The sequence below is a fragment of the Triticum urartu genome, chromosome 3A, assembly GCF_056163025.1.
Source record: "Triticum urartu cultivar PI428250 chromosome 3A, HENAU_Tu73, whole genome shotgun sequence".
NCBI lineage: Eukaryota > Viridiplantae > Streptophyta > Magnoliopsida > Poales > Poaceae > Triticum > Triticum urartu.
In genome coordinates, this window is record NC_141875.1 from 6846003 (window position 1) to 6868884 (window position 22882).

The window sequence follows — 22882 nt, forward strand, 5'->3', positions numbered from 1 at the left end:
CGTCGGGCGCGAGACGAGCTCGGTCCTGCCGCCGGGCGCGAGACGAGCTCGGTCCTGCAGCTCCGGGCACGAGACAAGCGATGGACTGCAGCTGGGAGAGGGCCATCCCTTGGACTGAAGAATTGTCCGGACGATGAGGAGATGGAGCGAAGGTCGACACGGTCCGACCGCAAACGAGCCGACGTCGGAGTTAAGCCGACCGTCACCGCGGGCAGAGCCGCCGAGCCACCGTGTAGCCGACGCGCCCCCGGGAGGCCACCGTGTCGGACCTCCGCGCGCCACTTCCCACGGCCGGAGCAACAACCATGCAAGGCCGCTGCCCCACCCGTGCCGCCCACCCGGATCGTAGCGCCAGATCCAGGACAAACCCGCCGGAAAATGCGAGATCCGGCCAGCACGCACCACCACCACCGCCACCAAGCCGCCGAAGCGCCGGTCACTTCTCTGCCAGCACCCCCGACGCCCAGGAATGCCAGGCATACCTCCCTTATATGTGTACATGCTGGTGCTTTAAAACATCACCTTGGGTCATTCATTTTTATTTTGCGGGATTGAATCATTCATTGTTGAACTGGATGAATGTAGTGGATCCTTTTGTGTTGATAATCTACTGATAGAGCGAGAGAAAGCATGTTTACTGTGGAGCTATGCAAATGTACTATGCTCCTGTTTGTCTTCAACTAAGTCAGAAATGCATTGTACTCTGACAGGATGAGTGAAAGAAGATGGGTGGTTGCATATGTGCATTTTAGTAGCTAAATTAAGGTGGCTCTGAAATATATGGTGATTGGAGTGACGGCGAGGGCGAGGTCAGACAAGCGCTATGCCGCTCAAATCTCTCCCGTCTAATTCCGCCTCTTGATAATTGGATCCTCAATCCGTATGCTCTTGCAGTTGTGCTTGGAAGTTTGTATGACACTGTGATTGAGCGCTTTTGACACTGGGATAGAGCTCCCAATGGCTCCTCAGTTTTTAGAGATACAAACTGAATGTCCGTGCATTGCCATGGAATGATATCGGTGCTAGCTTAGCGATGCCGACCCAAGCAACTTTGGCTTCAAACCAAGGGAATTGTTTGGGGGGCAGTGAGAATACAAAACTGAATGAAAACCGTGTTCCTCCTCAACTAATCCTACACCAAGCCCATTCACTCCTGGAGGAGCGCCGCCACGTCCCGTCGACCTTAAATAATGCTCTGCTTTCACCCCGTTCACTCCTAAATGGGCTAGCCCAAAGCAGCGACAGAGAGGCGACAGGGGGTCCGCATTTGGTACATATTACATGCGCTATGCGGGGAATAGGATCCGCGGGAAAGCACCAAGTTCATAACAAATTTAAAATCAGAAACTCATGAAGAAATGCGCAAAGTTCATAACAAATTTAAAATCAGAAACTCATGAAGAAATGTAAATTTTAAGGGAACCCATGTTTCACAGATCGGAACATATTCCAATGCACACAGCAAAAATATGTACTTCTACAGTACAAATACATAACGCTGATCACATAACTGAATAACCCCACTGAGAACAATCTCTGCAGCAAACTTGCATTGGCATAACTCAAACACGCAATTCATGCTCCATTGCTCAAGCTTTATTTTCCTCCATTCCTCAATTACCTTGCAGGAGGGAGGACCTTCGTAAAATATCAATCGATTTCCATGATTGCAACTCCTCGCTCATGTCCAATAGCGAGGCTACATACATATGATACCCTGGTCAGAAGTTTGAACTGTGGAATAACATTGTGAAGAAAAATCCCCATGCTGAATTACAAAACCGTCCTACTCTGCTATCCCACACTTTAGTGGTTGTTTGGATAACTGCTACATGGAGCAATTTTTAGCAAAATCGATTTAAAGAGGATTTTTAGAAAACCAGTTTTAAGTTGTTGTTTTGTTAAAATTGGTTTATGGAATACTTTGTTTGGAGTTAATAACTTCAAATAGGAGACATGTGTATTAGATAAAGTTTCATATCGGACGCAAGATCACAACCAAGTTTTGATGTTGCCACTAATTCGGGTGATCGTCAACCTCGAGGAAGAACCCAAGCTGCCACAAGATGTTGTCCGGGCTCGCCTTTCAGAACCAGCCAGTGTATCTTCTCACTACGCATCACCGTCCTCTTTGTCTCCAGCACGTGCCGACGGGCCTTCTCCCTTGCTCTGGACCTCGCCTCCTTCTGCTGCCTTTCCGAAGATTCCTTACCACAGGCGATCAGTTCGTGTGCGCTTTGCTGGAGCTGTATTGTCGACGCTCTCATCTGAATACGAGTTGCATCAATCACTGCTGGAATTTGAATCAGAACAACCGCTGCTGCAATCACATGCGGAGTTTGAATTGCATATGTCCATGTACTCGTCCTCCTCTTCCACGAGCTCTGGTGCCGACGTGATCACCAAAGGAAAGACGCCGCCGACTATGTCAACATCTTCCTCCTGTTTGGTCATCCTCTTTAGCAAGTGGCATCGACGATGGGCAAGGGCCGGCAGTGGCAGACTGCTTCGAGGGTGGAAGCGGCGGTGGGTAGGGGCGGCGCTAGGGGTATTCTTGGGTCTTCATTTGAATACCTATGATTTTTACAAAACAGTGTTGATTTTGGCAAAACAGTGACAACTTTCGAAAAACAACAATGATTTTGGCAAAATGAATATACATGAATACCCGGTTGCAAATTCCTAGAGCCGCCATTGGCGGTGGGGCCAACAGTGGCAGAATCTTTCATGGCCGGTGCTACAGGCCGGGGCGGACGCGCCACCGCCACCCCAAGAGCCTCGCATATCCAGGACTGGCTTTGGGAAAACGACGATGGAGTTGGCTCACCGAACAAGATTTTATAAAAATGTATATTAATCATTTTCCCTAACGCGAAATTACGGGTGTAGGTGTACGGAAGCACTGCTCTTTCGTTGACTATGTTAGTACTTTTTTCTCCTCAAAGGGCTGATTGAGATTGGATGTTGGCACTGGATGAGATGGCTTTAGTTTGTTAGCCCGCTTTGTTCCCAACAAAAGGTTGAAAAGAAGGTGTGTGGGGGTCAAGTACAGGAGTTATAGGAATTTCTTCTGTTACCTTCTTATGCCCTTGACGTATGCAACACATACAACCTTGCCGAGACCGAAATGAACCGTTCTCTCACACCTGCGAAATTACGAATCCTACTATTAATTTCCAAACTTGTTACAGAATTTAGCCACGTATACTCTACATCATAAAACAAAGGAAAGCAGAGGAAGAGAAAGGGAATGGTCATGGTGTAGCCATGCTCTGGTCCTCTGGTTTGTATATAATTAAGTTTTTGAATTGAAAAGCAAGCTTGTACAGTTAGAGTGTTACTTTTGGACTGCCTGCTTTCTCCCGGATGGATTCTGACCCAAATTTAAACTTTCACGTGTTACTATGTGATTGATGATCAAAGGAGATCTAACATATATATCAAGGAACTATGCCCGAGGAGAGTAGTAGGAAGCCACAATGTATAGTAGCGGCTGCCGGAGCGTTATACCTGTAGGTTGTGGAGTCATGGAGAGAAACACCACAGCTGCCTGATGCGGTAACCAACACTGCTGGACGATCTGGGTGGCAATCGATCACACCAACTTCACAGTATGAGTTGAGCCCCTTGATTTCACGGATACATGTCTGTGTTCGCAAATCCCAGATCTGAATGAGAGACGTTAGTTTGAGATGTGCCGCATGCATGCAACCACGCAGTACAACATGTGATATCATTTGTTTGTTTGTTGAATGAATTAAGAAGATGATCATACGCGTGCCGTCGCATTGTCCGGTCTCAACTGCCATCCCGATCCTGAAACCATGTAGTGCTGCTGCTGCTGCTGATCACCACCCGTGGGATAGTAATCAACAGAGCGCTGCCCCTCTTCGCAGTTGAGGCTGGTGAAATGAGTGGGAGAAAAAATTCTCCAGATCTGTGAACGAGAAATAAATAAATTATACCAGATGGTGGACAAACGATATTTATTTTTAGGAACAAGTTTATTATATGAGTATAAGAAAAGGAATATTAATTAACCTTCACTGTGCCGTCCCCGGAAGCACTGGCAAAAGTGTTGTTGTCATGCGGATTGAACTTGACTTGGTTCACCCTGGCTGAGTGCCCAGTGAATGTCCTGATGCACACCCAGCCCTTCTCCCAGTTCCAAAGCATGATTAGTTGGTCGCGAGATGCCGACAGCACAAATGGTTGAGTCGGGTGAACGGCGAATGATGTGACCGCACAGCCATGAGCTTTGAATTCCTTGACTCTCTTCATTGTCATACAGTCATGCACGTGGATGTACCCGTCCTCATCACCCACCACGAACAATTGCTCCGTCGACTTCACGATAAACCTAACGCTGCTAACGAACACCCTAGAGGAGAAACTAACGCTGCTAACAAACACCCTAGAGGAGAAGTTTCTGAGGGAATGAGCAAACCCAGGGTGGAATTCACGCTCCATCATTCTTGTCTGCATCGCACAAAAGATATGGATACAATTGGAAATCAGTGTGCAATATACTATGTGAGGGCCTAGCCCATCAATGCATGCATGATGCATCCCAACAAGAATACGGCTGCATCCTACGTGTATATATATGCGTACCTGGGTCTTGTAGTTCCAAATGACAAGCCGTGCCTGATAGGCAGTCAAAATCCTGCGTGACACGAAGAAACATAGTAGGCATATATAGAAAATAATTATTAAAACTAGTCATCAACCTGTGCACATGCACAAGATAGCATAATACTATCAAGGAACAAGGTGATAAAATACCTGGAAAACACGTGATGTACTTCATTTTTTGATTTACAAATACATGACAAATTATATCCATGAATCTTGAAGTAAGAGAAAACCATATTCACTCAGGGCAGATTAAATAGTTTACAGGCAAAATGTATATGATTTGTTTTTCTTTGAACTGCACTATAACCGATTGTATGGTTTTGAATCTATCTATATATCCATTAATTATATACTAAATTATACCATTTTAAGCTGTCAAGCTAAAATCTAATGAGCTCATGTTAGCTCAAGATCAACAGTTTTTATTTTATTTTATCAAACTACATAAAATGCTCATACACAACTCATTTCTTTGAGAATCGATCTCACATCCAGGCAAAAAATAAGTTGATCGAGACTTGAGCTTTTCTTGCAGCCCTAGTTGTCACAAGGAGCAAGAACCACATACTATGCACCGAAGGAGCTAAAAGAAAGTTATAATCCCGTGAGTTGTGACCAAGATAAAGGTCGAGCGTAGAGGTTATGGGCTGCTGCATTTAGCTATATAGTTAGGTAAAACTTGTGCTTCCACCGGTTTTCAGAAAGTCTACATGATACATGGCGTTCATTAGGCGCAACGGACGGAATGACCCTCACCGGTAGCCCTGCCTCGTTGTCGGTACCTTCGAGGCCTTGTGGCCCACTTTTGACAGATTTTGCGAACGAGGACTGCATCAGCACCCTCGGTGACTTCATCGGCGGTGGTGCCCAAGGTCGGGCATCATCGCAGTGGCCGGGTGCGCGGGCTCGATGGTGGCAGCGTGGGGCCTCGTCTCCCGCTGTGGAGTCGTCTCCATCTGGGTGCACCGGGCATTCCCCGCCGAGGTTGTTCATTAGAGAGGCGCAACACGGCGTCACGGGGGGACCTCCTGGCTGTGGAAGCAGGGCAGCGCGAGGCACGCGGTCGCTTCGTTGCGCTGCTCTCGAGTGTGACCATCGTCGGTGCTTCCCCGGTGGGCACAAGACCGCCACCGCCGACCCTCTCGCGGATGGGGAAAGGGTTCCACCTATGAACCGCCCTCACTCCCCCTCGGGATGGGCCAGTACCAAGGCCTAGATTGGCCCAACTCTCTCCTGGCACATGGGCCCCAACTAGGATGTCTGGGTACTCCATTCAGCGAAATCACTAATTAAGAGGTAACCCTTGCAAAGGCTATCCCAAACTCCTGTGGTGGTGACAAGTGACGCGACGCATGTGGACCACTTGTCGCCACCAGAGAGTTTTGGTGGGTTTTTCACACCCATGCATGAGGAATGTGAGGTTGGTTGTGGTTTTTCATAGATCCGTTTTAAGAAAATGAAATATCTGGTGAACCACTATTGGGAAAAGCCCTATAGGTGAACTATAATTAGTGGCGGGCAGGGCAGGTCACCCACCACTGCAACATTTCTAAAATAGCATTGGCGGGTAACTGGAAGGACCCGCTACTGCTAGAGACAATCCAATGGCGCGCTCGATCTAGCACCCGTCACAGGTAGGCTCTTCCAATTAACCCACGGGATGGAAAGTGTAGTGACGGGCAGAAAGCTAGCGCCCGCCACTGGTATATGAGAAAGCAGTGGCGGGCATCGCCCAACGCCAGCCACTACTACATTTTGGCAAACCACGGCAAATAAATCCAAATTCTGAAAAAGTTTGCAGTGGCGGGTGTCCTTTGTCGCCCTCCACTGCTCTGCACGGACAGTTCTACTTCCGCGCCTGCCCAACCGTCCACGGCCTTTTCATTTCCACCATTTCATTTTCTCTATGTCAGTTCCTCTCATCTCCCATTACGCGCCGTCCTGCGCCTCGACAACTGTTGTCGTCCCTGCGACCCGCCTGCGGCTCCTTCCAAGTGTCCGCCGCCAGATCAGCTCCCCGTCGCGTCGTCCGCCTCGAGCGCCACCAGATCTGCTCACCGTCGTGTCGTCCGCCTCGACCGCCGCCAGATCTGCTCACCGTCGTGTCGTCCGCCTCAACCGTCGCCGCCCAGTTCTCCGCCTCGACTGCGGCCCCCGTTGTCCGCCTCAACCGCCGTCGCCGTCCTACGCCTCGACCGCCGCCGCCTTCCGGTCGTACTTTCCTCCGCCATCACACCTGCGGCCGGGAAAACCGCCAACGGTATACTATCTCCGTGGCTAAATTACGCTCTAGGGTTTAGGATTTGCCTCGGGTTAATTTCTAGATTAACTTATGCTTTGGGTTTCAACTTCAGCAATAGTACTAGTTGTACATCATATAAGAGAGCAGCACACCAGCACTGGTACTAGATAATTCAAATAGCTCTTTCTCGTATCAGGAGGTGTCCGAATATTTGGAACATTGCTAAATATGACAAGCGGCAATGATGTGGCTTCATGTTATTCACAGGAATTTGAAAAAGAGTGACAAAGTTTGGCTGAAACGTTAATCCATTTCCGTTTCACCAAATTTCTGTCACTCAATATGTTAACTTTTTAAGCAAAGTTCATGCCGAATTTCATTTCTGTCACTCTATATACGTGGAATTGTAATATCTCACATTGTTCAATATTACATTCGTATGCTTAGTTATGACAATATTGTTTCATTTGTTTACATATGAGTGGAATTGTGTGGAGTTTTCTTTCATATGACAAGTGCAGGGGCTTAGCATGTTATTCACGGGGATTTGAAAAAGAGTGACAAAGTTTTGGTGAAATGTCGATTCATTTCCGTTTCGCCAAATTTTTGTCACTCAATATGTTAAGTTTTTAAGCAAAGTTCAGGCTGAATTTCATTTGCTATGACAATATTGTTTAATTTGCTTACATATGACAAGTGCATGGGATCAGCGTGTTATTCATAGGGATTTAAAAATGGGTGTCAGCGTTTTGATGAAATGTTGATTAACTTTCATTTCGTTAAAGTTCTGGTACTCAGTATGTTCAATATTCAACAAAGGTCATGCCACATTTTCTCCCATCCTTAGCCAGTTCCTCTTCTCAATATTACTTTCATAGGCTAGTATTCATGTCAACCATTTACAATTGATAAGTGCTTCATAATGATTATTAGTGATCATGAGGCGTAAGATCCACCATATCTGCAAATGTCCATGTATGGATAGTATGAAAACTGCAGTACAATTCAGGCTCTTCTTGAAGAACGGTTTTAAAAGATGAGTGGTGACGGTCTTTAACTTCAATTAGTATTCAATTCTAACCATGTGTATAATTCTTGTACTGACTTTAATGTTAATTATTAACTGCTGCATAGTGTATCCCATGCAACGTAAGGGTTGACTTCAACAATTTATGTGGTAACGTTATGTACTTTGAGGATGATAAGGGGCGCACATTCGAACTGGCTGTGCGAAAACGAAAGGATAGAACCATCATATATGACGATGGATGGGAGCAATACATTGCACAGAATAGTTTCATCGGAGGAGAGTACATATCCTTTTCCTTGAAAGGAGCGGTCAACAGGTTAAGGGCACTGTATTTCTCCTACGATGACGATGACGATGACCAGGATGATGGAAACAACCAAGATTATGAGGACAACCATGAAGATGAGGATAGCCAGGATGATGAGGACAGCGAGAATGACGAGGATGAGCAAGATGATGAGGATGACAATGGTCTATTCAATTATGCAATTTTTCTCTCAAAGAATGAAGAAGCTTAGACGGGATGAGACTCAAGATAGCAACGGGGACGAAACCCACCGGGTTTTGCTTGCCCAAACCCATCCCCATGAGAAAATCGCAAACCCGTCCCCGTCCCCATCAACGTGCGCGGGGTTAAGTTTTTGCCCGTCCCCTAGACCCGTCGGGTTTTCAAAACCCACGGGGAACCCGTCCCCACGAGCAGTCAATGAAAACAACAATATTTGAAAGAAAAACATGAGCATATTACAGCAGCAGGCGACGACTGGGGGACCTAGGTTTAGGTTTAGGTGTTGTGTTGTGCGGGAGAGAGAGACTTGAAGAGCGAGCGACACTGTAGCGACCGAGCGTGGGGTTGGTTTATACTCCAGGGCCTCGACGCTGTGGGGCTCAGCTGCTCAGGCACTGTGGCTTTGGGCCAGTTGAGTCAAGATGGATCGGTGCATGCTAAATAACGTATTTTGGCGGGTTTTGTCGGGTTTCGGGTTCGGGTAGTACTCAAACGGGTTTAAACCCGCGAAACATATCAGATTTTATAATGTACCCACGAGCAGCCCCGCGGTGATAGAAAGTCGCCCATCCCCGTCCCCTAATAGGGTAAAAACCCGCGGGGACGTGGGTTTCAGGGGCCCATTGCCATCTTGAGATGAGACCATGAATGTTACCGCGATGTTACCATCCAGTGTGGCCTTCTTGGGGAAGCCCCTTGTGCACCGTTTAATTAAAATCAATGTCATCAAAAAAGTCATGGTGAGATGTTTTGTATTCTTTCATCTTTTTTTTTCATGACCAAGTATGGTGAGATGTCTAACATTGTGTGCTCTCTATTTGCTATTAATGATGGAGAGTTTAGAAGTTACCTATGAAGATGTTTTTTCGGAGTGGACATCCCCACCGTTGGCACCGCTGGAGTAAGCCATGGACCAACATGGCGTGTCATCAACGTTCAGTACAAGACGGAATCAGATGGACGCATATCCTTCTATGAGTCTGGCTAGCGGGATTTCATGACAGTAACTAAGGGTCGACACACTTGTGATAATCACCATAAGGAAGAGCAACCACAATGACTTATAGATGATGTTGTCGTTGACCATGTTTGGAAATGAGGTCTAAGTCATGCATATATTAGCCGATGAACTGTTAGTAAGTTAAGATGGATGTGATATATTGATGTTTGTTTCTTAAGTCGAACAAATTTGAAGTTTTACATAATTAGTTTGTCATTTGTTTCCAAAATGAATTAAGTCTGGTTCAGTTATATTGAGAATCATATCACTAAGTGAATTAACTTTCTGGAAATAATATTTCGTCAACGCGCAATGCCAATAATTGGTGTCCTCTTTTGAGCCTAGCCGCTCGGTGGCGGGTAGTGAAGAATGCCCGCCACTGGAAGTAATGTACCAGTGGCAGGCGCGTACCCGCCACTGATGTCGTATAGCAGTGGCGTTACATCATTGGCAGGTGGCCCTGAGAGCCTTGCCCGCCACTGCTGGGCTTTTTGCACACGCCACTGCTAGGCATTCCTGCAGTACAGAACCATGAGTCCAAATTACAAACCATTTTCATCATTGTATTTCTCGTGTAGGTATCTTGAAATTTAGATCCCATGTTAGTAATCTTGACAAACTTCTTTTCGGGCAAAATTTATGCTCCCAGCTAGGACTAACTTGTGCATCCCAACATGTGCTCCCAACTAGTATTAACATGTGCGCTCCTAACCACACTAATCTATGCTCCCAACGTGAACTTGTTTGGACATGTGAACGAGCTCAGCCTAGGGCCCTGATATCCTTCCTCAGACATTTCTCACCAAGTTCTGGAGCACCATCAAGGGAGTGGTGGCTCAGATGTTTCGAGACTTCTTTGTCAGGACCCTTGTCCCGAATTAATTAATTTGGATCCCTTATCATCAAAGTTGTTGGGGCCACTGACATTAGGCAAGTTAGTCATATTACTGTGATCAACGTCCTTCAGTGCATATTTTCAAAGGAGTGTGCAATGCACCTGACTCCAATTGCTAATAGGTTGATCCAGCCCTAGCCAGTGAGTCTTCTTCTAAGGTCGGGATATCTTCGATGGGGTGCTCATGCTTCATGAGGTTCTCCACAAGGTTAAGTTCAAGCACCAGAGGGGGGGGGGGTCTTCCTTAAACTTGACTTCTAGAAAGCATATGACCAGCTAGAGCGCCTGTTCCTGCGCCAGGTCCTAGAGCGGACGGGCTTTGATGACCGCTGGATCACCTGGGTGGTGCAACTTATGTAGTATGGCCATCAATACCAATGGTGTGCCAGGCCCTTCCCGTGGTGTGCGCCAGTGGGGGCCCGCCCTCTTTGCTCCTATTTTAACCTCGTCGCTGATGCCATTGCATATATCCTGGATAAGCCCAGAGTGGCTGGCCACATCCATGCGGTGGTGGTCCACTTGATCGATGGAGGCGGTCACCTCTAGTATGTGGACGACATGACGTTCATGGTGGAGGGATCCAACCTTGACATCATCAACCTGAAGTTTCTCTTGCTTTGTTTTGAGGTGATGTGTGGTTTGAAGATTAAATTTCCCAAGAGCGAGGTGGTGGTTATGCGGTACTTGCCAGACGTGCAACAATGCATTGCAAACAACCCAGACTGTTAGATCCCCTCCTTTCCTGTTACCTACCTGGGTTTTCCAATTAGTGACCCGCGGATCCTAATCTAGGTCTTAGGCCTGCTATTAGAGCGGTATAGGTCCCGTATGGAGCCTTCACGCGGCAACTTCATGTCCAAAGGCGCTAAGAAGATCCTAATTAACCCTCTAGCCTACCCATGTTCCTATTGGTTTGTACCTTCTTCTCGATGGGATCCACACAGAGATGGACAAGGAGGTTTATCACTTCTTCTAGCAAGGGGTGATAAGAAGAAGCACCACATGGTCAAATGGGCATAGGTTTTTTCCACCCCATATACCAAAGTGGTGTAGGGGTTTTTGCACCCCGGACCATCAATGTGGCCCTACACCTGAAACGGGTTTGGAGGATCCTTTGGGTGAGGGGGCCTTTGGCTTTATCTGATCAAAGCAAATTACCTTCATGACCACCCTCCTCTCGAGTGCTCTCGAAAGGAGGGGTCTCTATTCTAGCGGTCGATACAAAGTATTAAGCACCTCATTCTTGAGGGGGCCCTGGTCTGGCCATGACACGCTGCAGGATTCTTTCAAGTCGCTCTTCGCCATTTGTAATGAGCCTGACACTGCCATTGTCATGGTCTATTGTAATGCCACTGGAATCTCTCATTCCACCAGCCATTCAGAGATGAAGAGGCGATTGAGTGGTAGGCCTAGTCGTGATGGGTGTGCACTGGCTTTCCCTGGGCTCGCCGAACTCAGTGTCCTGGGGGCTCTCGCCATCAGGAGTGTTCACCTCTAGGTCTATTTACTGCTTGCTAGTGGGCGGGCCTTGTCCCGGTTGGGTCGTCGAGCTTTGGGCCTTGCGCATCCGACTCGAGATTCGGATCTTCCTGTGGCAGCTCACCCGTGGCCGTCTCCTGTCGGGTTCTGAAGTGCTGAAGAGGAATGGACCTGAAGATGGCCTTTGCCCACTGTGCGGGGTTTGTGAGGGTTTTACTTATATTTTCTTATTGTGCATGGCGGCTCAATTCCTTGGGGGTTGACTTCGCGAGGCCTTGGGTGCAATCGGTGCCCGGCGGACTTGCGTGACCTTGTGGTAATTATTGAGTCTCTCACCAGCAGGAGGAGACGCCTCCTTTTGTCCCCTTTGCGGCCATGGCTTGGGCCCTTTGGACCTCCCGAAATAAGCTTGTGATTGCTCATGAACCTCTGCGACATGTGACTGATCTTATCTGCATTTATTTCTTTTATGCAGCAGTGAGGGCATCTTGTGGGACTTCGGGAGCGAGACGGTGAGTCGTCTGGTTCCGGCGAGCTAGCACGGGCCGCCTCTATGTACCCGTTTTCAATTATTATTTTGTGGCTTGTTTGGTTATATATGTCCCCAACAGTCTTCCTTTATCTTTGTACTTTTTGTATGGATCTTTGGTTGATCTCTGAAGTGATTAAATGCACGTCACTTGTACCCACACCAAAAGAAAAATACAGCTAGAAGCTTGAACTCACCAAGGCTCTGTAGGGTGCACATCCATTGACTTTAGTAGACCATAACAATCATAATGAAGTAAGACCTGAAGTAAGCATGGTTGATCAAAACATGGGCTGTATCAGGCCGAAAACAGAAGGTGAAATATATGGGGAAAAAGTATCAGAGAATATCCTAGGTAGCGTCTACTCCGTATTTGATACCTCAGATCTCGTCTTCTCACACGTTGTTGCACAGGCGGCCTTCAGGGTCACCTCAGGAAATCCACGGCTGTTATCTATTTTAGCATGCACAAATTTCGAGGAAGCACTATCAAAAAAATAACTATATTTCGAGGAACCACTATAAAACGCACTGTACTCAACTGCACTTCACCTGGGAAAGTCTGTAGTACAACGACTATGTCAAGCACGTCCATGTTGGCCGGCGGCTGCTCCACTTGTTTCATCGTTACAACGAAGGTGTGTGTGGACCTTGGTGGCACAGTACCGCCCAGCAGATTCAGATCGTAGTAGTGAGGTGTTGCCTCCTCGTGTTTTGGGACACACCTCACGGACACATGCTGATCGTCCATGTTGTTAGTTACATGAAATGGGCAGGAGATAGACTTGTTGGATCGGAAAGAGAAGAGGAGCTGGAGGGGATGGACATTTATCAATTCAGTGTCCTTAACCATCATCTGCATGCAAGAAGGAAGCCACAGTAATACTATTTTTGTAGGATGGAAAAACAAGAAAATCAACTAAAATCATGCTAGAAAAATAGATTGTGGTATTGTTGATCATACCTGGTCATCTTCCTGCTCCCCCTATTGCATATAGTATATGGTTTAGTTTTCTGTTCGTAGGGATATATGTGACATCTATAAAGCAGAGAATATTACCCAAATACCCAGCCTTGAATAGGCGTAGATTTTTATTAAACAAGAGTTCCTCAACAAGACTGGTAGAAAACAAAATATTGTAGCCCGGGAATTAACTTGGGCACGGTAGTTAATCAAATATTTCTAACCATGTATATATGAAATTGTGAATGATTAATCATACCCGATAAACTTTTCCATATGAACCGCTACCAAGCACCCGCTCTTCAGAGAAATTATCTGTCATACTTTCCAGTGAATCGAGCCTTACACAAAGCAGCTGCATATTTTCCAGTGACACACGGCTTGGTCCATCGGCCATGTTATTGCTTCCCCTGGATGTAAAACTAGAAGAACCAGCTGCATGTTTACACAGAAAGATAATAAGCGTCAGTTCAGATTTATGAGCAGTTTAACAGCTGCTCGACTCTTTCTTGGTTCTCCGCCAGTAACCAATCGAGCCTTACACAAAGCAGATCGAAAAATACTACTCAGTGCTAAACCCATATGAAGATGGAACAGGGATCGAGAGCACTAACCTGCAGGGGAGGGCTTGCAGCGGCTTGCAAGGTGTTTCAAATTGGGTTGGTGAGTCAATCGGAACCCAAAGCTACGAGATGAACAGATCTGCATATGGAGATTCGATTCCCCTCCCCCGGTTGACCATAAAAAATGGTGGGTCCACAACTGACAAGTCTTCATTTTGGACAACTTAAAAAACTCAAGGGCTCCAGTATCAAGGCCAAGACTAACAAAGAATCCAAGGTGAGAGTCTGGGCCGAACGAAAAAAAAACAATGGTCAACAAAATGCAGTGTGGCTAAAAACAATCCCTAGGTAAGCTATAAACGACCTCACTCTTGTTCACCAATGTCTTAATTTCTTTTTTTTGGAGAACTTATGATCCATTCATCTTTAATCACGACAATACAACGAACACTACAAATAATGAAAATTACATCAAAATCCGTAGACCATAGAGACACGACTACAAGCACTGAAGCAAGCCGAAGTCGTGCCGCCGTCATCACGCCTCCCTCATGGAACCGGGCAAAACTTGTTCTAGTAGATAGTCAGAAAAATCGCCGTGCTAAGGTCGTATAGGACCAGCGCAACAGAACATCAACCATCACCGTTGAAGAGTACCGTAGATCGAAATGATCCAACCTGAAGACACACGAATGTAGATGAACTACGACTAGATCTGAGAAAATCCTCCAAGAACATATCCGCCAGAGACACACCTCTGCACACCCACCAACGATGCTAGGCGCACCACCGGGATGGAGGCTAGGCGGAGAAAACATTATTCCATCTTCAAGGATCCGCCGTCGTCTCGCCTTCCTGAGCAGGACATAAAACCTTACAAAATTCGAAGAAACATCTAAAAACATACCGCTCCCACCAGAAAGGGTCGGGATCCACCGCGCCGCCACGGCCCTAAGGCTACCGGAGACGAGTTAGACCGGCGGGAGGCAGAGGAACACTAGGCTTTGTTAGGAGAGGCGGCGGCAGCAACGAGGACGTACTCTAGCATACTTTTTTTTTCTCTTGGAGGGCTAAATTCTGGGGTCACAATGTCAATGTCTGAATTTCGAAACTCTCTATGTTCGTGGTCCAAGGTCAAGAGGGGGGAAGATGGCTACTAGCGTGTTGCATACCTGTCCAAATTGTATGGTGGGACGAGATAGAACCCAGACTTCACTTACAACATCTATAGTCGGGCGCCTCAAACCCCCTCTATATGCCCAGGTGGATGCCCCGATCATCGACCGGCCAAAAAGCCCGACCCAGACGGACACCTCATACCCGCCCCAATACGCCCGGGCTGACAGGCACCCCTCATATCCAGCCCGAATCTGTTGCAGATATGGCGCGTCCACCACGTCAGATACGGCCCATGCTGGCCCACCTCGACCCCACATATATTCATCCCCATCCGTTCCCTGGACGAAACCCTGGCCACTTTGCACAACTCTAATCCAGCCCACTGCGGCCCAAGCTCCCTTCTAACGATATACGGCCTTCTCCACCATGCTGGGCAGCGGATCTGAGTCCTCGATCACCCGATCTATGGACTGGGTCCTCGTCCCATGTGGGCCTGAGGAGGAGATGGTCATTCGCATTGCACTTCGCCGCTCCTATGAGGAGATCGCCTGACAACGGGCGGACTTGATCCGGCAAGAATCCATTGCATACGCCCAAAGGGAGCTTGGACGATCCAGGGCTAGGCGTGTCGCTTGTACCTCATCGGAGGTCGTGTGGTCTGTCTGGCTCCACAACGCCGTGGCGGAGGCGCAAACCATTTGTTGGCGTGCCGACTCGGATGTAAATGTCCGTAGTTATGCCCCGATCGGTGGGAACGCTATGGTGTGGCGTGCCCACCGTGCGAGGCAGAGGGCGTGGGAGGCCGTGACAGCCCTCGCGGCAGAGGCGAGGTGGAGCCCTCGAGGAGATGAACCCCGGAGAGCAGGTCGCGGACAGCGTGAAGTTGGGTGGCTGCCTGAGCGCAAGGCCATCCGCCACGACAGCAGCCACTGAGGCGTTCGGCCGCGATGAGTGAGAGAACAACGCCTCGAAGGTGAAGCAGAGTGCGCCGCCCGGAAGCCAGCGATCCTGCCAGAAAGAGGTGGAGCACCCATCACGGAGCTGCACGCGCATGATGGCCCTGTAGGTGGGAAGGGCAGCCTTCCGTTTGGGTCGTCCCATTACAGAGAAATGTTTTCTGGGCCATCCCATTACAGAGAAATGTTTTAAGAAGCTTCTGGAACCTTCCGTTTGGTTTTAGGAAGGTGTAAGAAGCTTTTTTCTTTCCCTTTTTTTCTGTTTTTATTCTCTTTTATGTTTTATTATAGTTTTCTAGTTTGATTACTTTTTTCTTTTATTTCCTTTTTTACTCAAAAACTCTTCAAAATCAAATCAGAATTTCTAAAAATTCATGTGCATGTTTAAATTTCTGAACATTTTCAAATCTGTGAAAACATATCAAATTGGTGAACATTTTTTACTTCCATTAACATTTTTGATTTTTTAAAAAAAATCAAATTGGAAAACATTTTTCAAATATGCAAACAGTATAGGTATTTTTTGAACATTTTTAAATTCATCTTTATTGCTTAACTTTTTTGAGCTCGCAAACAAGTTTTCAATTACTCATGAAACTCAATAATTCACGAACATTTTTCAATTTCATGAACATTTTTTTAAACTCGTGAACATTTTGCATTGTGTAAATATTTTTAGAACGGTAAATATTTCATGTATTCCCAAAGATTTTCTAAATTGTGAACTTCTTTTAATTGTCTTTTGTAATTCGTAGACAATTTTTAAATTCATGATCATTTTGAAACGCAAATATTTGTGAATTCACAAAGATTTTAATATTCGTATATAAGTCAACTCGAATAAAAAATTATGAATATGTTTTCTGTTATTTGTTACTATATAACCAGCGCTCCGGCGAAGATAACTTGCGGTGGCAGATCGCTTGCCCGTTTTCACTGTGATGGCCAGGTCCATCAAGGAGGAGCTGTAGGCGAGGCTAGCCGTTTTTGCTCGCTTTAAGCGATACATAGCATCACGTGTGAAAAGGCCGCCCAATAGCACACAGGGGGCGTGTGGTGGGCCAGCCAATCTCAGCTTCAGGTTTCTCTGGAGCATTCCCAAATTTCTGCGTGCGTCTTTTTTTCTTTTGGTTTTTCTAATTTCAGTCTTTTTTTGTTGGTTTTCAAAAAACACAAGTCTTCTTTATTTAAGAAAAATTACCATTTCATAAAAAAGTTGGAAACTTAAAATTTTTGAGAAAAATTATGGAAAGACATGAACATGCTAGAACTTCTGTGAACAATTTTTATAAAATTTGTGAACATTGTTTAGAAATTTATAAACATTTCTCGAAAACATGATTTTTTTTTTTGAAATTTTGGACCAAAAATAAAATTGTGAACTTAAAAAATGTATATTAATAAATAAAGGGAAAAACGAAAGAACATTCTAGAAGGTTCCCAAAACCATTAAAAAGAACAATCAGAATCAGAATCCCTGGTAAGCTAGCTGCATGTGAGTCCATGAGGGACGATGATTGATTGGCTTCATAGCCTTTCATGAGCTGCTTGTCCATTGGATGGCTTTTGATTTATGGCGTTCACTTTTTTACCCCGCTGATAATTAGCCGCCAACGGCACTCGCAATATCTCAGTGGAATCATATTCGTGCCATCGGGCAATTGCTGATGTTGTAATGAACGCCTCAAAACACATTTCGTAATAAAGCAAAGTGAAATAGGCAAGCAAACATTGCTACCGAAACCGCAAGCAAAAAGTTGCATGAGCAGTTAACAGGCCATGTTTTATTTTTGTACAAAATGCCAATTGAATGAAAGAGCGATGCCCGCCAGGGAAAGACACTGGACATTTGAAGAACACTAGGTCTACCCGTAGTCTCTACGAACTGTACTATCTCCACTCCACCCATACTGTAGTTGTCAAAATGAAGATTACGAAAATCCGAGTATATCAATAAAGAAACGATAAAGAGATTCAGATAATTTGCTTATTCAAAGAAATGGCCACTGATTATTGCTAGCTTGGTTGGACCTCGGGTTTGTCTAGTTGAGTACCAATTTGATATGCGAACAGTATCACCATTTCTCCATACCTGCAAGGAGGAGGAGCATGTCAAATGGTAGCAATGCACATAAATGTTATGAACAAGCCAGGAAAGGTTGGCACTCTGGAAATTTGAGAAGGGGCAGAAGCACACAAATATATTCGGTTGCCATCAATAAATCTTCCACACCTTTGTGTAAGCACCTCATGAGCACAAAACAGATATGATTATATATTCCAGTCGTTCCAGAAATTACTCAATTGACTCTAATCACAGTAATCATATTTACATACATAGACAAAACAAGTACTGACTACATCCATGTTACAAGGAGGATTAAGCAAAGAAGGGAAATGGAGAGAAGTTAGGACTCACCTCCTGAGGGGAAGAGAAGGAGCAGCGTCGACAGCAGCACCTATAATGCAGGAGGCGGAAGCTGCGGATAAAAAGGAGAATGCCCCTGTCTCCACCCGGCTGCTTCCCTGGTCGTTGAGGGTGCTAGGAAACAGTGGCGTGACAAGTGGCAACCACGGTCCTCGCTGGGCGAGAGACAAGCAGGTTGCATGGGTGGGGAGGAAAAATGTTTGTATGTGTTGGTGTGGGCATGGCTTCCTTGGTATGGCAGCAGGATGAAGCTTCCTTGCTGCTCTGCTCTTCCTCTTCTCCTCGTGAGCGATCCGACATGGATAGCCCCAGCTAACGCACCTTCTCTCCTGGTCACTTGCATTATTCAATCCATCCACGGGCTGAAGCATTTCATCAGAAGGGTGGTATCTGAAGCTTGATCAACAGTTATTTGCACCACCAAATGTTTCTTTAGATGCACTGAAAGAAGTTCCATTGTTGATTATGTACAAGTTAGTGTACACCTAAACAGTGCAGATGATGCTAAATGGAGACAGATAAACAGCAAGACCTGTCTCGGCATCTTCACATTCTGAAACATGCACACTAACTGAACTTTCAGCATCCGCAGTCAAAAAGCTACATGACTGAAAGTCTGCTGACCCAAAAAGCTTGTTTCACGCGACAGAAGCTTTTGTTTGCTACCCTGATATCATTTCACCTGAAACATGAGAGAAGGAAATTGATTATTTATAACATCAGACTAATCTAGTAATAAAGGCACCACAAAAAGGTAAAGCAGAAAGCTATTCCCCTATAAGAAAAATGTTGGGACTTTTCGGCAGCAGAATGTACTTCTAAACAATCATTAGAATTTATGTGAAGTTCATAACAGAATGATCAGCACAATAAAGTCCAGGGCAGCTTACATCCTGCATATTTTTAAAACAAAAGCAGAGCAAAACTAAGAATAACATCTAACGATACAAATCAGATTTAGGTTGTCGTATTTTTACAATATCTAGCATGCGATAAATTGATGCCCTACCTCTTCATCTAACTTGAGGAGTATCTTCCAACAGTACAAAAAATAGCTTTGGTTTTTCCAGCTGAACACCTAGCCTTGAACAGAAAATTGTCAAAATCAATCATAAACTTGTTGCCTAGCAGAAAAAGAGGCCCTAATAAGATAAATCCAACTCAAAATGTGCATTTTTATATGCAGTTGGCAGTCCTAATATCTTACTTGATTATTTGCATGAGCCAATATCTAACCTGTAATTATCTATCACACCATACAGGTATTGAATAGGATGACATCATCAAAGTGAAAACTTTGACCAGTTTCTTTCCCTCACTTGTTCAGATGATGGCAGTGGCGGAAGCAAAGGGAACAGATGGAACTAATACTTGATGCAACAATACCATGAGCTCATCACCTTATGGAATCATTCTGTTGACCAAGTTACCGTAGCTCTGTGATAACCTATGACTATGATACATCCTTATCTTCCTGAGAATCACCAAAATCATCCCCATCATTACCAAGGCCCAATATACAGCTCAGCTTGGCATCCGGCGTAATGCCTGCCTGCAGCATACTGTTGTACATCGCCATAGCTTTTTTCTCATCTCCAATTTTGAAGTATCCAATTATGAGGTCTGTATAAGTTACTACAGTAGGTGTAAGCCCCTTGTTTATCATTTCTTCCATAAACAACTGTGCGCCATCCATCGCAAGCACTTTACTGAAGCCACCAATTAAACAAGTGTAGACAAAAGAATCTGCTGACAAACCCTCTGTTTCCATCTCTCTAAAGATTTCCAGAGCGGCCTTCATGTTTGAGCGCTTACAATAGCATGCAATCAGAGACGTATACAGAATTCTGTCTGGTGTCAGCCCCTCCCCAATCATATGCTTAAGCAATGTCATAGCTTCAGGAAGTTTATCATCATGGCACAGACCATTTATGAGGCTGGTATATGTAAAGATATTAGGCTTTGTCCCCTCATCGACCATTTTATAATACAACCTGAAAGCCTCCTGCAGATCCAAAGCCTTCACAAAACCATCGATAATAATACTGTAAAGCACAGTATCAGGAACATAGCCCCTTTTTATCATGTCTGCGAAAATACCCCACACGTCATTAGGTTTATTGACCTTGCACAGGCCATTGATGATAACTCTGTATGTACAGAGGTTGGGGACAACCCCAAACTGGCGTACTTTATCCAGGAACAGGAAGGCCTCACCAATCAGCCCTTCGTTGCTGAAGCCATGAACAAGAATTGTGCAGGTCACGATGTTGGGGCATATCCCATCACTGACCATGAGCTCAAACACCTCCAATGCTTCTTTCAGTTGCCTATGCCTACAGTACGCATATATCAGACTACTGTAATTGTAAGCATCTGGAACAAAATTATGACGAACCATGTCATTCCAAAGGTCGTAACAAATCTCTAGATCTAGATGTTGACAACAACCATGAAGAACGATGCTGTAAACTATGTGGTCATGCTTGAATCCTTGATCTTTCAGCCTCTTAGAAAGCTCAAACGCCAATTCAACCCTTCCAGCTCTGCAAAGACCATGCAAAAGCGAACTATAACTCACCAGATTAGGACTGATCCCATTCCTTGCCATCTCAACGAGCATGTAATAGCCTGTCAAAACATCCCCTTGTTTGCATAAGCCATCAACTAATATGCTGTAGCTGTGAACATCTGGGACAAACCCACACTTCTTCATCCCATCAAACACTTCTATGGCCTTGTGAACCTGATTATCATGGCAGAAACCATGAATAACTGCATTAAAACAATAGCTGTTGCAAGGGTAGCCTCTCTGACACAGCATTTGAAGGAAGTTCCATGCAGATTTCACCTGTTTGGCACGGCAAAGCCCATAGAGGTAAGTGCCATAGGTTGCAGCATTTGGCCTCACACCTTCCGTTTCCATTTCAGAAAGAAGCTCTAGAGCTTCCTCCAGGCATAACTTGGCTCCATGTGTATACATACTCATCAGAACTGAATAAGAGTAGATATTTGGTGAAGGACCAGAACTCTTCATATCATCAAACAAACTCCTTGCATACATGATCTGGTTCCCCTCAACTAAGCGCTTCAGCAAGAAGTTGCATACCTGCAAGTCAACTCCAACCTTCTTGGCCTCGACATAAGTGAGGAGAGCATCCTCAAACATCGACAGCTCTACAAAAACCCGGATGATTGTGGCATAAACCTGTACCAACGTCATCGACCCACCCAAATTGCTAGCCAACAAGGACGCCAACTCAAACAACTCCGGCCCGGCATTCCCAAAGTGGTCGACGACGCTCTGAATCAGGCACCGGACCTCCCTAATCCTCCGTGGCAAGAAGGACTGCATAAGCAACGCAAACAGACCGATCGACCGGGGTAGCCCATACACCCTGACACACTCCCTGAAGCTGATCTTCCTGGCATCATCCCAGCTCGATGTCCGGATTGCTCGTGTGATCACAGGATGAAAATACTGGCGTCTATCCTCATTGCCAACAGAGCGCTGACTGGGTTCCTCCTCATCATCATCCAAGCTCTTGGCGCAACAGGCCAGAGAAGAGAGGCGTGGATCCAGGGGTCGATGTCTGTTCAAAAGGGCTCGACGCAGACACCCCGGCACTGCACGGCGCATAGACGAGGGACGCAAACCCCCTCCTCCTCCTTACACTGACCACGCCATTCGAGTAAGGGTGAATCCACGCAGGAATCACACCTCATGGACCAGGCTTCCTTAATCAGCTTATTGAGAGGACAGCCCAAGAATGAACAGCGCGAGCTTGCGAATTAGCATCAGAATTTCCTGCAAGAAACGATAAAGAAAACAGTCATTGCTGCAGCTGTCATCCTGAATCTCAAGCCTCATTTGGGGCAACGAATCGAAGCACCCACCAAGCACCATAACAAGAACGAAAATGGTGGGTGATTCGCAGAGTGCGGAGAGGGTGTCCCTGGTCAGGTACAGCCAGTGGCAAGCGAGAACAAGCACTCTAGTGTTTAGAACACTGCCGGCACGGGGGCGTGGTAGAGGGCAGCTCCACGCCCCAAAGACAAACAGCTAACGGGCTGCAGCTCACGACTAATGACGGGGGCGTAGCATAAGCAAAGCAGAAAGATTGGCATGTAATATGAGCTCCATTGATAGCAACACAGCCAAGGAGAAAGATAAATTTGGGAGCGGATTGGAGAGCTTGAGCAGGTCAGAGAGAGAGAGAGAGAGAGAGAGAGAGAGAGAGAGAGAGAGAGAGAGAGAGAGAGAGAGAGAGAGCACGTACGGGTCAGCAGCCGGCGGTGGAGCCGCGACGCTGCGGGGGACGCGGGGAGCCGGCCGGCGTCGGAGGTGGAGGTTGCGCCGGCGTCGAAGAGGGGTGGGGAGGGCGCCGCCAGGACAGAGGAGGGGGGAGGGAGAGCGAGCGAGACAGAGCTGCTTTTCCTTTCCTGGGAGGGGCCGGGCCGGGCCGCCGGATATCCATGGCCCAATGTAAGTAGTGATTTTCTTGTTCCCCTCGAAAAAAAAAGCACTCTA

The 22882-nt window shown here is 46.2% G+C and overlaps 2 protein-coding genes across 6 annotated transcripts; both read right to left on the reverse strand.

Annotated features, from left to right (window-relative positions):
- Positions 1-1351: 1351 nt before the first annotated feature.
- On the reverse strand, positions 1352-14059 carry LOC125542307 (coatomer subunit beta'-2). 2 transcript variants are annotated; one of them, XM_048705284.2, is made up of 12 exons: positions 13900-14058; positions 13545-13720; positions 13286-13306; positions 12874-13177; positions 12702-12775; positions 12519-12583; positions 4615-4666; positions 4042-4479; positions 3776-3937; positions 3511-3668; positions 3078-3146; positions 1352-1699 (listed from the first exon to the last, which is right to left on the reverse strand). In XM_048705284.2, exons 1-12 carry the CDS (start codon positions 13991-13993, stop codon positions 1651-1653), a joined length of 1662 nt encoding a protein of 553 aa, XP_048561241.1. In that variant the 5' UTR covers positions 13994-14058; the 3' UTR covers positions 1352-1650. The 2 variants fall into 2 exon arrangements, with proteins under 2 accessions (XP_048561241.1, XP_087401973.1); XM_087545847.1 differs by lacking the exon at positions 3078-3146 and having other exon boundaries at positions 13900-14059.
- Positions 14060-17685: 3626 nt separating this feature from the next.
- On the reverse strand, positions 17686-22797 carry LOC125542305 (uncharacterized). Of its 4 annotated transcripts, none has more exons than XM_087545846.1 (5): positions 22632-22797; positions 19588-22159; positions 18884-19033; positions 18343-18792; positions 17686-18015 (listed from the first exon to the last, which is right to left on the reverse strand). In XM_087545846.1, the coding sequence occupies exon 2, from the start codon at positions 21989-21991 to the stop codon at positions 19805-19807; it is 2187 nt and encodes a 728-aa protein (XP_087401972.1). In that variant the 5' UTR covers positions 21992-22159; positions 22632-22797; the 3' UTR covers positions 17686-18015; positions 18343-18792; positions 18884-19033; positions 19588-19804. The 4 variants fall into 4 exon arrangements, with proteins under 4 accessions (XP_087401972.1, XP_048561238.1, XP_048561235.1 ...); XM_048705281.2 differs by adding an exon at positions 19361-19429 and having other exon boundaries at positions 18343-19033; XM_048705278.2 differs by adding an exon at positions 19361-19434 and having other exon boundaries at positions 18343-19033.
- Between the last annotated feature and the right edge of the window lie 85 nt (positions 22798-22882).